The sequence below is a fragment of the Leptodactylus fuscus genome, chromosome 1 (genome assembly GCF_031893055.1).
Source record: "Leptodactylus fuscus isolate aLepFus1 chromosome 1, aLepFus1.hap2, whole genome shotgun sequence".
Taxonomy (NCBI): domain Eukaryota; kingdom Metazoa; phylum Chordata; class Amphibia; order Anura; family Leptodactylidae; genus Leptodactylus; species Leptodactylus fuscus.
Window position 1 is genome coordinate 104,152,482 of NC_134265.1, and position 15,327 is coordinate 104,167,808.

At 40.0% G+C, this 15,327-nt stretch overlaps 1 protein-coding gene across 2 annotated transcripts in view; it reads left to right on the plus strand.

Annotated features, from left to right (window-relative positions):
• ULK1 (unc-51 like autophagy activating kinase 1) overlaps positions 1-15,327 on the plus strand; it is a 62,398-nt gene that overhangs the window by 39,806 nt on the left and 7,265 nt on the right. The window contains exons 11-23 of one of the 2 annotated variants that reach the window (XM_075274842.1): positions 226-276; positions 2,180-2,268; positions 2,827-2,998; positions 5,371-5,422; positions 5,787-5,873; positions 6,545-6,667; positions 7,350-7,501; positions 8,453-8,536; positions 9,956-10,218; positions 10,968-11,161; positions 12,302-12,417; positions 13,982-14,119; positions 14,214-14,401. In XM_075274842.1, the coding sequence (XP_075130943.1) occupies positions 226-276; positions 2,180-2,268; positions 2,827-2,998; positions 5,371-5,422; positions 5,787-5,873; positions 6,545-6,667; positions 7,350-7,501; positions 8,453-8,536; positions 9,956-10,218; positions 10,968-11,161; positions 12,302-12,417; positions 13,982-14,119; positions 14,214-14,401 (1,709 nt within the window). The remainder of the gene's footprint in view (positions 1-225; positions 277-2,179; positions 2,269-2,826; positions 2,999-5,370; positions 5,423-5,786; positions 5,874-6,544; positions 6,668-7,349; positions 7,502-8,452; positions 8,537-9,955; positions 10,219-10,967; positions 11,162-12,301; positions 12,418-13,981; positions 14,120-14,213; positions 14,402-15,327) is intronic. The other variant, XM_075274852.1, reaches the window with a different exon arrangement.

Here is a 15,327-nt window from a genome sequence, read left to right on the forward strand (position 1 = left end):
ACCTTTATAGGGCTACCATTCCTAGGGAGTCTCCATGTTACCATGTTCACCAATAAAAATTCAATATTATGCACATAAAGTATTATTTTAATGCATTTCTATTGTGGTAATATACCGTACATCATGCTATGTTTGTTTAGCAATTGATACATAATATGAAACCTTTTTACATGTGCTGATGTTTCTTTGACCTTTATGTAAAATTTTACTTCTCTTGTTCTTCAGATGAATTCTTTCACCATCCGTTTTTGGACGCGGGCTCCTCCATGAAGAAATGTATGTATGAGTCTAGACACCTATATTGAATTAGGGACATCATGGCTGCACGTTGATTAGCATTGTTAATGGGGTATACTTTTCAGAAAATAAAGCTTTTTTTTATTGTATAATGAACAATGGGCACTTGTGTGTTCATCATGTAACCAGAACAGATTTTTAACATTTTGCAATTTGAGAAAATAGCAGTGGCAAGCAGGCCATAACAAGTACATAACAAGTATGGTTCCTGAGTTAAGTGTGACACTGAGTCTACGATACTTCAAAGCTTTCGCATAACCCTAGATGTCCGGTTTCAAAAACAAGAACAGTAGAAGAAACCATAAATAGGAAGACAAACAGAATAATCTGAAGACGGAGAAAGAGAATTTAAAAAAATGGGATTTTAAGAAAAGAATCCCAGTCATCTCACTGTGACATCATCCCGTTTGTGGAGTGTACGTAAACTGGAATACAATCCAGTGATACCATCCATGACTTACCTTCTAAAAGTATGTTCACACCGAGTTTTTTTGCAGGCAGATTTTGACGAGGAGTCCACCTGCAAAAATGGCTTCCATTGACTTCAATGGGAGCCGCTCGCTTTTTTTTTTCCCGCTAGCTAGTAGTGAAAAAAAGAAGCGACATGACCAATCTTGCCACGGATTCCGTGGCTGAATCAGCTGTGGCGTCCGTAGCTACAGACACGCTCCTGTTTAGGCCTAATCAGGAGCGGGATGCCGCGACGGAAGGCTGATGCTGCATCGGAATCCAGTCACGGCTAGCTGCGCAGAAAGTTCACAAAGTGGAAAAGGTTTCCGCCACCTTTTCCTCCGTGTGAACATACCCTAATGATCCTAAGTGGAGCAGTAAGATCCTTCATCCTCATGATCTGCTATACCTGTCTCCACAGACAGGAAAGCATCCTCATGCTGCATTAACCAGGGGGTAAACCACAGACTGCCAATGAGAGTGTAGAGTGGGATGAAATTAGAAGTTAATTCTAGAGCCCAGCAAGCTTTGAAGTCCCAAATGTATGCAGAATTGTGCCCTGATTAGTTCCACATCTCCAGCACAGAGGGAGACACTATATGATGTTTGGGGGGCACCCAGTACCACCAGCTTCTGGTATCTGCTAGCCATGGATGATTTGTGTATCAGAGTAGGGTCTTGCTGCTTGGCTAGTAAGTAGATTCCCAGGTCCCTTTCCAAACTAGACAAATAAAATGGGACTATAGTAGGAAAATAAGTAGACCATGAATACAGGATAACACATGGCAAAGTATGTGTCTAAGGCCTATTGTAGTCTGCTGTGTAAGGAACAGTCGCAGAAAGTGGCATAATTGAGCAATGTTAACATGCTGCCTGCGGGACAGCCATTTTATATAGTCTTTCCTCACATTGCAAAAAAGTGCCTAGGCTGGAACCTGATTACCCCAAAACAGTGCAGGCAGGGACTCTTGTCTAGGCCTGGAGGGAAGGCGTGATTCCCCATTCTGGGTAACAAGGTGAAGGGTGAAATGTCAGGTGCTTGGAAGACTGTGGAAGGACAGATTGTTTTTCTCTAGTAGTAAGCAATAAATGTCTCATCCAGTTACAGTAAATAGAATTATTGAAAACCATGAAAAATGTCTACAAAAGCTATATCTAGAAAAAAATATAACTTTTCATAATGCAATAAATACGCTTTATTTGTTGAAATCATAATATACAGCTCTGGGGCCTTGGGATCAATTTTATTGTTCCCTTATAGTAAGGTATTATATAATAAAAGCATAAAATCCAGCAAATTTATTTTATTGAAGAACCTCACTGCTAACTGCATGTTTTTGAGAAAAATCTCGTTCTTGCAGAATTGTGTCGAAACTTTGCTGTAGAAGAATAACATAACTCGTAACCTGTTGTATCCCTATCTGTCTTCTAGCTGTACCCGTGCCAATGCCATCATACCCTAGTTCAGGCTCAGGAAGTTCTTGTAGCAGTTCTTCCACATCACATTTAGCTTCTCCACCTGTAAGTATATACATTATCATCTTTCACACAAGTACCTCAAATCCTATATAGTGTGACGTGTAAACCACAATATCCATAATAACTGACGCACTCTCAGCTTAGACCACAAATGTAGATGGCTGAAAGACTCCATTCTTAGTCAGTGGAGTCCATTGCCTGCCATGGTGTCCATCCTGTGACAGCTCTGGCACTGTCTCTTGTTTTCTGTTATAAATGGAAAAGAAATTTAATGTGTCGCTGTAAAAACTGCAAAAACTTGTGAACATATTCTGAGCAGAAGCTGAAGGGCTTGTTTTTGCTGGGATGATCAATACCTTTTAGGCTTTATACGATATCAGGCCAGGTCAGTTAGTTTCACATATAAGTGTAATCTCTCAGGAAGTGTGCTGCAATCCTTAGTTCACATGCTTCCCCTTTAATATCATGTATAGCATCTGTCTGTTCTACCCTGTAGATGTGATTGTCCCATATTAATAGATAAAATGTTGCTAAATACTGAACGCCAAAGTTTTCACTCCTTTAATATTGTTTCTGCTGCTTTCATTCTTTTACCCCCAGCAGTCTCTAGGTGAAATGCAGCAACTTCAGGAGAAAACACTGGTCTCGCCTATCCCCGATTCTCCAAGGTTTCTTCAAGGTTCAAAAGAATCTGCAGGGAGCAGTAGTAAAAACTCCTCCTGTGACACCGATGACTTTGTTATGGTGCCCGCGCAATTTCCAAGCTCCCAAGGTTTGTTTATAGCCAACTATATCATATCATACAAAATAAATTGAGGATTCACCATCATAAGAAAGTAATTACTTAGTATAGATTGATCCGTAAATGGGACTTCTGAGAAGGGAAATACAGTGTGGTCTACTACTGCCTCTCTTATTTTGCGATGTTTGAACTTCCACGTGACTCCTTCTCTGTAAAACAGTAACATTAGTTAACAAGTGAGGGAGGAAACACCCAAGTTTTTGTCCTTTGTGGGATGGAAGAGATAGGTACAGCAACATGCATCAACAAGGGCCCACTTTAATTTTGTACAGTGGAGCTTCTTCTGCTCTATGTATGTTTTTGCCTGTAAAGCGTCATACTCATAGGTCATATATGTTTATAAAACTGTACCTGATTATTTTTTTTATACATCAGTCTAATATAGAAAAATACCCATTTCTCCTTTTAAGAGAGAGAGAGGCGTGCAGGATCTCCTCTTCGCTGTGTGCAGCTTATGGGAGACATCATAGCTGTCACTGTTTACCCACTAGTCCAAGGACAACTAAGGACAGCATGCAATGGGGGGAATACAAGTCATTTAATGGGCGGAATAGTGTGCACTTGTGTATGTATTCAATAGCTCATATGGAAACATCTGAAACTGCAGGTATACATTGAGAAGTAATAACGTATTTCCAGGAATGGAAATACTTCTAGAGATATTCATAACGGGACATACATGATAATGGAGCAAATTTTTTCTGTGTGCTTTTTATTAATACCGTTGAAGAACGCCATAGTCAGCCTCTCTCTCTTTCTAAATACAACCAATTGTATTCAGCCACTTTCAGAAGAGAGATACAGTTTTAGGTTTCGTGTTCCCTTGATGTTCGTCACTGAGGAAACCTCTTGACTTGCGTTATTGAGAGATTTGCAGATATAATCTGGTCACCTAGGACTAATCCGCTGGGCAAGTTCTGACATTCTGGCTTTGTAAATTAGTGATTAATTGATGCCAGCTGAGGCTCTGGAAAGTCTCCCTCCTTGCCTCGTGCCATTGTTACTTTAAGTATTTAACAATTAAGGACTTGTCTTCCTGCTTGCCACTGTATGAAAGGCAGGACAATGAGGCATAGCTCAGCACACTTCTAAGCACTGCAGAGACACTTTGCATAAAGCTTTGTTTAAATCCAGCATTTTGGAAGCAGCTGTCTTCCCCTTGAAGCCCCTTTCCACTAAGTTGTTTCAAGTTTAATGTAGTTCAGAAACTGACATTGAGTTAAATAGAATCAATGCTCGGCGATGGGCAGAATGACTCATACAGGCTAATAGGACAATTGTGATGCTTTTGTTATTTTGCCCGTGTCCCTATGATCTTCATTTTTGCATAGTGCCAACTAATCACCTCTGCGCCGTCTGAACATAATAATTAAAGTCTGGGCTGTTTCCCAGGCAATTAAAACAAAGAGTCAGATATTTTTTCATACCCCAGCCCAAATCCCTTGAGGTTTGTTGGCAGGTGGGCATTAGCAGTTTGGCCAAGAGCTATAGGAATGGAATGATTCCAAGGTTTGTTTTTTTTGTTTCACTTTTCATGATCCATGTGTAGCTCTACTGCCATTGTAGATGGATAGTTACTGTAGATAGATGCAATTCCACAGCATCAGGGTAATGATCCACTTTTAATACTCAGAAAAGAGATAGCACTCAGATATATAGAAAAAAATGCAAAAGTCTATCTATAATACATAGGTCTATGTTGCCTCTTTTTTTCTGAGTAGATAGACAGGTAGCTAATACAGATGAGCGAACACTGTTTGGATCAGCCGATCCGAACAGCACGCTCCTATAGAAATGAATGGAAGCACCTGTGACGCCGGCCGCCGGCAAAGTCAGCGTCACAGGTGCTTCCATTCATTTCTATGGGAGCGTGCTGTTTGGATCGGCTGATCTGAACAGTGTTCGCTCATCTCTAGTAGCTACTATAGACAGGTAGGGATCAGGCTTGACAGATCAATTAATTGAATTAATTACATGACCGAGCTTGCATGTGTATGGTGCAGTCCACCGAAATAGCTGTTCACCAAAGAAGCTTACAGTAATGTTGTAGATGGCTGGCTTCAGTTTCCAATGATGTATCCTTGTGTCTTTACTTACATTTCAAAGATCTTTCTCTAATCTAAATTAGTAAATAAAAAAATCTAAGCAACAATATTGAATGGAACTTTTTTGAGAATATTGCCATGGATAGGTACAGATCTGAAAAAGCATTCAGAAAAGGAGATGGATATCATTTGGTTGTATTATGTAGTTTACAAAACCTAGTTGTATTATCATTTTTACTTAACATAGTTGGCTTTATTATAGCGTTGAGCTAATCCCTTGTTTTTATGATCTGGCAGATATAGCAGAGGCTACAAGCAAGCCCATCCAAGATACATTAATGTATAGCGGGTAAGTAAGCTGTCTTCCAGTTCAGGCATCTACAGACCATATATCTTAAAGCTATTAACAAATGACCTGGTCATACCATCTGGCCACAGAATTTTGATATAATGCAGTAAAGTTACGTATGGCTATTTTGGCTACATTAGCTGAGTAGATAGATCACTTCTAAATGTATTGCATATTATAGAGGACAAAGCACACACATCGAGTGTTCTGATGTTTCTACACGGTGGTCCCCAATAATTTATCTATCCATTTTACGGATTTATTTGAGATCTCAGAAAATTTGGGCCAATTGCAAATACTAAGTGTGATACTACTAAGCATATGGACATTGTAAGTCTTCATCCTTTTATCGGTTTCTTCCCAGTTCCCTACTGACTTCCACTGGTCTGGAGAGCCGGGCTCGAACACCCTCACCAACACTTCCATATAGCTGCTCCCCCAGTCCATCTCGGTAAGAAAAAAAGATGGTATCATAGACAAAGAATAGGAGATAACTTGCTAATCATTAGGGGTCTGACGGCTGGGACCTCCAGTGATGAAAAGAAATGGGGTGTTTTGCCTTCCAGTTTGAATGGAGTGGTAGGTCAGAAATGCGCTCTACCACTTTATTCATTTCAATGAGAACTGCCAAAGTAAAGCATTTGAATCCACTCCAACCAGGACATTACCCCCTATGCTTTGGCGGGCAGGTTACTTATTGGAATACCCTTTTATTAAAGGGGCCAAAATGTTCTTATGCCTGTAAAAAAAAAAAAAATCGTAAACACTAATAAGGACTCAAGAGAAACTATACTAGATTTACAGATCAGAGGAGGCATTATGTAAACCTGAAGTGTTATCAGATATCTCTGAGTGGTCTTAAATGGAGATAAGGGAACAAAATCCTACTAAACAGATTATATTATGGTCCAAACATGAGGACTTTATAGGACTTTAAGCATCATTAAAAGGTAGCGAATTGGCAGTAGCCAAGGAAATTATGAAACACCTCCTTAGCTAAATATTATAATAATAATAATCCTGTTTGCCTTAGCCTATTGTGTATGCTTTTATATGTTGACATATTATTTTAAACTGTTTCACTTCTACAACTTATTATTTTTTTTTTTTTTTTCACATTAGATTGCCTCAGGCTTCAGCTAGCAGATATGGTCAGTCTGTGCCCATTCCAGTTCCATCTCAAATTGAAAATTATCGGAGGATTGAGCAGAATTTGCAGTCACCCATTCAGTACACGCCACAGAGGTTTGAATGAAATTTGCATTATGTTTTTTTTTGTTTTTTTTTTAGACTTGTCTATACATGTGTATGTATGTATGTATACTATCAAAATGATGGCAGATTAACGTGAACCAGCCAGTAGATTTATGCTGCCCCTTAATAAAATAGGCACACTGCTGGATTTCCATGTACTACAATCTCCTAGCTGGCATAGATAAGAGCTAGAAGTTATAATTGTACAGCTGCCAGGCTGTAGATGCCCAGACGCCACCTGCTACATCCACTTTTGCACACACACATAAAAAAAGTGCTCTGTTATATTCAGTTTTCTGGAGCACTTCATTTTTAAAAGTTTTCATAATTTTTTTTCTCAAGTGTCCCAGTGCTTCCTTACTTTCTCAAAGTGGTATACAAGTATACCAGTGATCAGCAGAATGACAGGGTTGCAAAGTATTCTAAGGGAATGTTCACTCGTCCTGCTGTGATCTTTGCCTCCCATTGAAAACAACGGAAGACGAATTCCGGTTGGAATCTGACCCTGATTCAGGGGCTAATCTGCCCCAAATCCACAGCCAATACTGCCGTGTGAACGTATCCTAAATTGATTTATTAGCCATATTATGTGTGTGCATGTTGCTCGCTAAGTATTATTATTATTCAGTACAATAAATATGTTTTGGTTACCTCTGGATGTCTTTTTTATCAGATCTGGCATGGTGCGGAAGTCTAGTAGTGTCAGCCCCATTAATTTCATGAGAACAGGAACATCCCCTCCTTTCCCAGTAGAAATTGCCACTGCACCAACAACAAGGAGGCTTTCTTTCGGTGGAGCAAAACCATACATTCCCTCTCCGCAAGGTAAGTTGGTTTGCACTGCTATCTTTTGTCTTCTGAAAAGTTTTAGTTAAAGGCCTAAACTATAATTACTGATTTATTAATATATACAGTTTACCCAAATATTTAGGACTCTGTCTTCTCTTTCATTTAAAGGGATTTTCCAGCCCCAAATTGTTTTTTCATACCAATGACATATCCACACGTTATCAGTATGTGATCTGTGGGGGTTTGACACCGAGACCCTGCACAAATCACCTGTTCCAGCAGCCTCTGGGTGCCAGAAACTGCTAATGGATGGCGACAGACGTGCAGCACCACTCCTATACAAGTAATAGGAGCAACACAACAGCCCTCTTCACTGCATAGTGGTGCTTCCTGGGAATTGAAGTGTCTCTCCTATTACTAGAATGTCTGTCCACTAACCGTTTTCAGCACCCAGCTACTGCAACAGTTGCTCTTTGCAGGTGTCTTGGGAAATATAAGAATTATAGCAAGGAATATAGATCCACTTTTCAATAAGTTTTTACTATGTTTGTATATTTTGCATAAATATAAAAAAATAGTTTATACTAGTTACAAAGCAACATCAAAATAAAAACCAAAATTAAAAACTTAAATAGTGTCCCTGACATACACTAGGTACACACTAGCACTGGCCTCTCTGTTCTGGTCCGTCGGAGAACCAGAATAACAGACGGGTGGAGCAATGTGTTAGCAGTTACACATGGACCTTGGTGGACCCCATTGACTGTAATGGAGTCTGTTGAGTGTCTGTCATTTTAAAACTGAAACTGGCAGAGGAAAAAGTCCAACAGAGACTCCGATGCAGATGTGAACTAAGCCTTAGGTTTGTGCAATGCTATTACATATATTGTGCATCAGTGGTGCATAGAAAACTAATATAAGCATATAGAAATATTTTGGTATGTTTAATTAAAATTCTGCTTACTTTCTTTATGATGTATGACACAGTGGGTACTATCCCAGAGCAGCCTGTGCAGGCCATCAGCAGAAGCCCTGGAGGAGCAGAACCTAGAAACAGAAGCCCTGAATATGGTGGGTATAGTGTGTGAAGAGCAAATATATATCTACGTATCCAACTCTGAGCACCCTAATGGTCAGATGAATGAAGGGATTGTGGTGGTTTGATCAATGCTACATCTCCTTCATCATTTACCAGGCACAGTGCTTTAACTTGAGTGGGACTGAGTTGGAGAGAGCTGCAGTACAGGACGTAGCCACTATAAATTGTATGCTACTGTGCATGGTAAACAGTTTAGGGGTTGTGGCAGAATGGCTCTTTGAATGGATTGCCATTATTTAGAGATATGACGATGATGGCCTAGTCCAGGACTTGCATATTGATGACCTTTCCTTAGGATAGCTCTTGACTATCTGATTAATGAAAATCTGATACCTGGAACCCCTGCAGATTAGTTACTCGAATCAGCAGCAGCACTACGGAAAGCGCCACATGCATTTTGCAAGCGAGTGATGTCATATTCATTCATCATGTGACTTGTTTGTATCTTTGTTCCATTCAAATGAATGGGGCTGAGCTGCAATATTAAGCACATCCTCTATGCAATATATGGCGCTGTGCTTGGAAATCACTGAAGAGGTTGCAGCACCCACCTGGATTTCAGTCCTTCACCAATCAGATATTGTTGACCTGTCTAAAGAATATATCAAATCTTAAAGATATATGTTCTTTGAAGCTGAAAACCTGTTCCAATAATGTGTTGCTCAGAGAAGTATGACTTTGATGTATTGCATCTATGTAGGGAACAGCGATTAACATTGGCAAGCAAGCCAAAAATAGATTTGTGCTGATGCTGCTATGTTAAATGCATAGAAAATGTCCTGCACTGATACACTGCAACGATCCTTCAGCTGTGACCATGACTAGGTCAGTCAGCTGCAATATGCTTACAAGGTGTGCACAATACACTCCTCAAATCAGAACATATGGTTTCATTGTATGTGGTAAACATTTCAGAGCCATTGTGAATCACTCAATGACTCAGTCCTTAAGTCACGCATGCACAGGCAGATTTGCTGTCAACACACACTTGGTGTTTTTCCATCAATAGGGTAAGAACAGCTTGAGATGTATTCAAGACAGGTCGGCTGAGGGAAATATACAACAGTTACAGATGCATATGACAAAATGCATTTATTGATCTGTGTATGAAGAAGTATTGGCAGGAGTTAGCTATTAAGGAAACCAAGGCTATGTTCAGTCTCCTTGTTTGTCATGTACAATAACAAATCTGGTGGTCAGAATATTCTTTATTCTTTGTTGAGTTGGAGTTTAGGGTAGGTGAGTTTAAGGGATGGATGTGTAAAGTTCATGGTTGAACATTAAGGAAATAGTACCCTCTACTGTACAGAATGTGGGGTGTCAGCTTGCCATGTGCAACGCAATATTTTTTCCAGGTGTTTGAGTCTGTCATTATTTTCTATATTTTTCAGGTATCCCAGTGCCTGCTCCGAATTCTTGTAGAATGGGATCTCGTCTTAACAGTGCTCCAAACCTGTCTGACCTACAACCAACTAAACAGAAGATTAAGAAGCAGCTATCAGATCCTGTGATACCTAAAGATGTCTTTACCAAGCCAAGCTCCCCACAGCAGATCCATGGCTTACAGTCCACTCGACCACTAAGATCATCCCCCAAATTGTCTGAGTTTATGCATAGGAGCCCCCTTCCAACTATTCTGGGTTCACCCACAAAGGTAAGAAAATAAGAAACATACAATTCAGGGGGCAACAAAACTATCTTAAATGGGTTGTCCAGCACCCAAAGAGTATTGGTACTGATGACCTGTCCTCTGTATCAAAAATCTTTAGGTCCTGGACAACTGCTATAGCTTCTAGTACCTTGGTAGTATTTTACCTAAGCCTCCCCAACAACAGTTTTACTGACCTGGTAGTTTTCTAGAAAGTAGAGTACATAAGATGACAGCCTATATAGGGCACCAAATTTTTTATATACAGTATATTTTTCTTAAATTTGTCATTTTTGTTTTGAATGTTTATGGTATTTCCACAAAAGGTAAAACCACATCATCTTCAGAACACTCATATTCACAGAAAGTGGGCCTGACACCTGTCTCCAGAAAGGTGGTCTCCTGTCCCTGTCCCGCCTGATGCTGTGGCTGCCATGACTGGAAAGGTGGCTTCACAGCAGTTACATCACCAAGTAGAAAGGAAGGTCAAAAGTATTGAGGGTGTCCATAGGTGGAACCACTTCTACCACACATTTATGGCATACACCATAAATATCAAAACATTGGAATACCTCTTTAGTTCATAAATTACCACTACACCTTACCTGACAAGTGATGAGAGTTCATGAGCACTGGCGTGCTCTGTATATTGACTTAGCCAATACTCGTGTGGAGTGCAAATGTATTTTGTATTGAAAACAAAAAAAATCCATAAATATGTCTCAAAATAATAAATATATTTCCTCCACCTTCAGAGCATATCACCATTTGAGTTTCCCAAGGGAACCAATTCTCAGAATCTGCTGACTCTTCTTACTCACCAAGGAGTGATAGTCCCACCAACCCGAAACAAGACGCTTCCTGACCTAAAGAATGTAGGACAGTACCAGTATCAGCAAACTGGCATGGGTGTGCGTCCTGTGGAGGAAATGAAGGGGCCTTTTGGCAGGTAATCATGTTAATAAAACTCCCTTTGCTCTTAATTGCTTTCACAATACTGTTATGTACGTTATACACAGTATATAAGTTTTTAGTGTAAACCACCTAAAAATAACACAAAATTAATAATAGAAATTTTTAGTGCATCAAATGGAGCTGACCTTTAAAAGTGACTAAGGGTATGTCCAAGCACTGACTGGACAGCTTGAGACTTCGTGTTTAGGGTTGAGTTTGTGACTACTCAACTAAGTCTTACTCCATCAGATATTTTGTGTTAGGTAGAAGGTCACTTGCATTCTTGTTTCTATAGGTTGTGTAGCCCCAGATGTAATGATTCCAAGTGAAATTGCATCAGTGGACATGATACTTATGGTCTATTGATCCATGATTTCTGCTCCAGCTCTTCCATTCATCTTCACATGACTGTATTATTCCAGTCTAGTCATAATTCATGTAGCCAAAACATCTTTAATCCTACTCTGGCCATAACTACCATTTTACTGCTTTCATAGATGTATGTGTCTAGCTGAGATCATTATTAATGCTATAAATAGATGGAGAATGTGCTCATATATAATCTCCCTATCAGCTTCTTTGGGTAAATAAACACATGCTATTGATATAGACTGCTATTGCTATTACGTATGTATCTTACGTAAGACTTTAAGTCTTCGAGCAAACATTATTTGACCTTTCATACCGTGCTAAGATCTGACAATGTCAGCATGTTCTTATATATAAAGATTGTACTCCGATGGCGGCATAGAAGGATTGTTTAGTCTTAGCTGATTATTGTCAAGTATATATGAACAATAACAAGGTCACCCATGTGGATAAAGGCCATCTAGGAAGACAGTAACTTCAGAGAAGGGATTTTCATATTAAATTCTATATATAACATTTGTATGATGGAGATTTTGGATTCTGAAACATACTATTAAATTTTAGTTTGTTTCCAACAAAAATTTGGTAAAAATGGTTAGAATTGCAGTAAATCATTTAAGGGCTTTTATCATAACCATATTGTTAAAATCAGGAATGAACACCAATATCTTCCGCTGGTGGAAACACTATTTCACATGTAACATACAACTTGGCTGCAGTTTTCAGACCAAATGCTCAGTTGGTTTTCATGTCTGGATCCCTGCAGGTCTCTCAGCACTGGCAGACTCACAGACCTCCTGCTGAAAGCTGCATTTGGGACACAGGCTACTGATGTTGGCAGTACAGATAGTCTCAATGCAGAGAAACCAATGGAGATTGCAGGTGAGTCTTCCCTTCTTTACCTACCACATAACATTGATGTGCATTTCTTCACCAAACCCTACTCTGTATATATACAAGTAAAGACATTAGCAGATAACTTATCAGTGCAACATCAGTGCTATGACCAACATGTGTGATGCATATGTTTGCCTAACAAAAATGTGTTCTGTCATCTTTTGTGTTTTTTATAGATTTTTATTTATTTATTTTTTTAACGTCAATGGGTAGATGGATTTAAAGGGATTGTCTAGCATAAACATTTTATCTATTAATTAGGCTGAGGGAGCAGAAAATTTTTTGAGAAAAACCATACTCTCCTGTCCCCAGTTCTCTGGTGCCTTCCAGCGTGGTTCGTTCCTTCCGCTCCGTTGTTGTCTTCCAGTGGAAGTACCTGCTGCATGTGACAGCTGAGGCTAATCAGTGGCCTCAAGAAGATGGGAACCGCGTGCATAATTACCTGTGATATTCCCGGTTCCCTTCCTGAGGTCACTGATTTGCCTCAGCAGTCACGTGACCACTGAAGCCAATCAGCGCCTTCAGCGGAAGGGAATCGGAACGTCACAGCCGGCAGGAAATTCATCAGAAATAAGGCACCTGAGTTGCAGCACCAAACCACCCTGGGAGGACACCGGAGCATCAGGGACAGGAGAGTATGATTTGTTGGTTTCTCAACCCTACCCAGCCTGATTAGAATATTGTTTAGCCTGGACAACCTCTTTAATGTGACTTATATATCTTGGGTGTTTCTGAAAAAAATTAACAGAAAGTAGAAATGTAGATGTCACTTAACAGCCTGAAAGAGGAAAGCCAGAAGGTTACATCATTGGTCAGCAGCTGTTTTCCATGTTAACCATTTGTTCTCTGAAGACTGAGATCCGCTGTTGGTCAGTGATGTTATATTCTGCTTTTCCTGTATTCCAGGGACTTCAAAATATTTGTTACCCATTTAAGTGTCCATATTTATAGATGTTGTAACTAGTGCCATGCATGAAGAAGCTTACTCACTGGTAATCCTGAGCTCCATTATACAGAACAAAAAGTGCCATTTATTAGACTGGTGGTCAGAGTGAAAACTGAAGGGCTCTAGGATTTGTTTCAAATATGGATATTTGTGATTTTCTGATGAGACATTCCCTTTAACATGGATGTTGTACATCTGATATTTCTATTTTGCAATTTGAAGAAGGAAGCGAAGTAACGGGAAGAAGCATTTGTATTGTTTGCCAATTCCAGACTTGAAGTCTGCAACCGTAGACAGACATAACATCCCCAAGCTGTGTATAATAGCGATGCTCTCCTCAATATATGAGCACACTGTGCTTTTTACGTATAATTTTGTATGTATTCTAAACATTTTTCTGTACCTTTTATGTAATTATATAATGTAAAAGCATGATAAAGGGCAATATAATGCCTATTGTGTATTAAAATACATGAAGCGCTGACCAATAATGTCAACTGGCAGTAGCTTAGGTTGTATCCACTTACACTTCAGAGAACATATATATATATATATGCGTACCATATATGACAACTAACAAAAATCTATTTTCAATCCTGTTAGCTCCTATGATTGGTTATGGAGGGAACCTGCACGGTGTGACTCAAGGCTCTCTCAGTCCCGCCCCAGTTATTTTCACAGTGGGATCTCCTCCTGATGGCATGACTCCTCCTCAGACAACCCGCACACATCTCTTCTCAGGTAACTCAGACTTAGTGTCTGTATATTGGTCATGTTTCTTGAGGGCATTTTTCACAGTCTCTTCTTCTTTTTTTTTTTTTATTTCTCATCTCAGTGGGGTCATCCAGCTCGCAGAGCTCAGCTGGCTCATACACTGGAAGACATCTTGTGGTTGGCGCAGGTGGTGAAACTTTTGAAGCCCCTTCAAGCCTTAGATATGCATTCCCTGACACTGGGATGGCAAATGCTGAAGGCATTGTAATGTTTGAAGTGCCTGAACTTCCTGAAGAGACTCTGATGGAGGTAAGAACATTTTTATTAGTTTGGTAACATGATGGTATTTTTTTTTAGGTGGTCAATAACATCTGACAACAAGCTACATCTAAAGAGCAGGAAAAAAATCAGCACTGTTACTTTAAGGAACAAATAGTAACCTGTTGCAGATTTTATCCTTCCTGGCTGTGTTAAAGAGGACCTTTGCTGTCCACGGACCAATGTGGTTTTACCGCTAGAAAGCTGACAGTGTGCTGAATTCAGTGCACTGTCATTTTTCCCCATTTCCTGGGTCTGGAGATATTGGTGCCATTACAAAAGCACTGATCTCTACCCACTGTCAGAAGGGCGTTCCTGACAGTCTATCTGAGCTGTGAGAAACGCCCCTGTCTGTTCTCGTCCATAGCCCTATACTGTCAGAGCCCTGTACTTAGCGATGACGCTAAGCTGTGAGGACAGTACTCATCCGTAAACTAGTACTGGGGGCGTTCTTTACAACTTAGTATCATCGCTGGTAAGGAATGCTCCCCCTAACAGTACAGGGCTATGGACGGGTACAGTTAGGGGTGGCGTTCCTCACAGCCCAGCTAGACTTTCAGGAAAGCAGACAGTGTGCTGAATTCAGCGCAGTGTTGGCTTTCTAGCAGTAAAAAAACCCACATGTGCCTGAGGACATGAAAGGTCCTCTTTAATAGTCATAGTTAGAGAGTATGCTTCCCGTACACAACCCTACAGATCTAAATACGTCAGGAGAGGACAGGACCAGGCCACTAGAAATTCACAAACCTTTGCAAGTGAGATGCCATGTTCATCCAGATTCATGGGAAACAGTCTACGAAGCCTTGCCCAGTCTCAGTGTTCATTCGCCATGATGAGCAATAGATTATTAGATAATGTATAGTCAGGAGCTGAGTACACATCCACTACTGTATTCGTAGGCATTGACAGCTTGACTT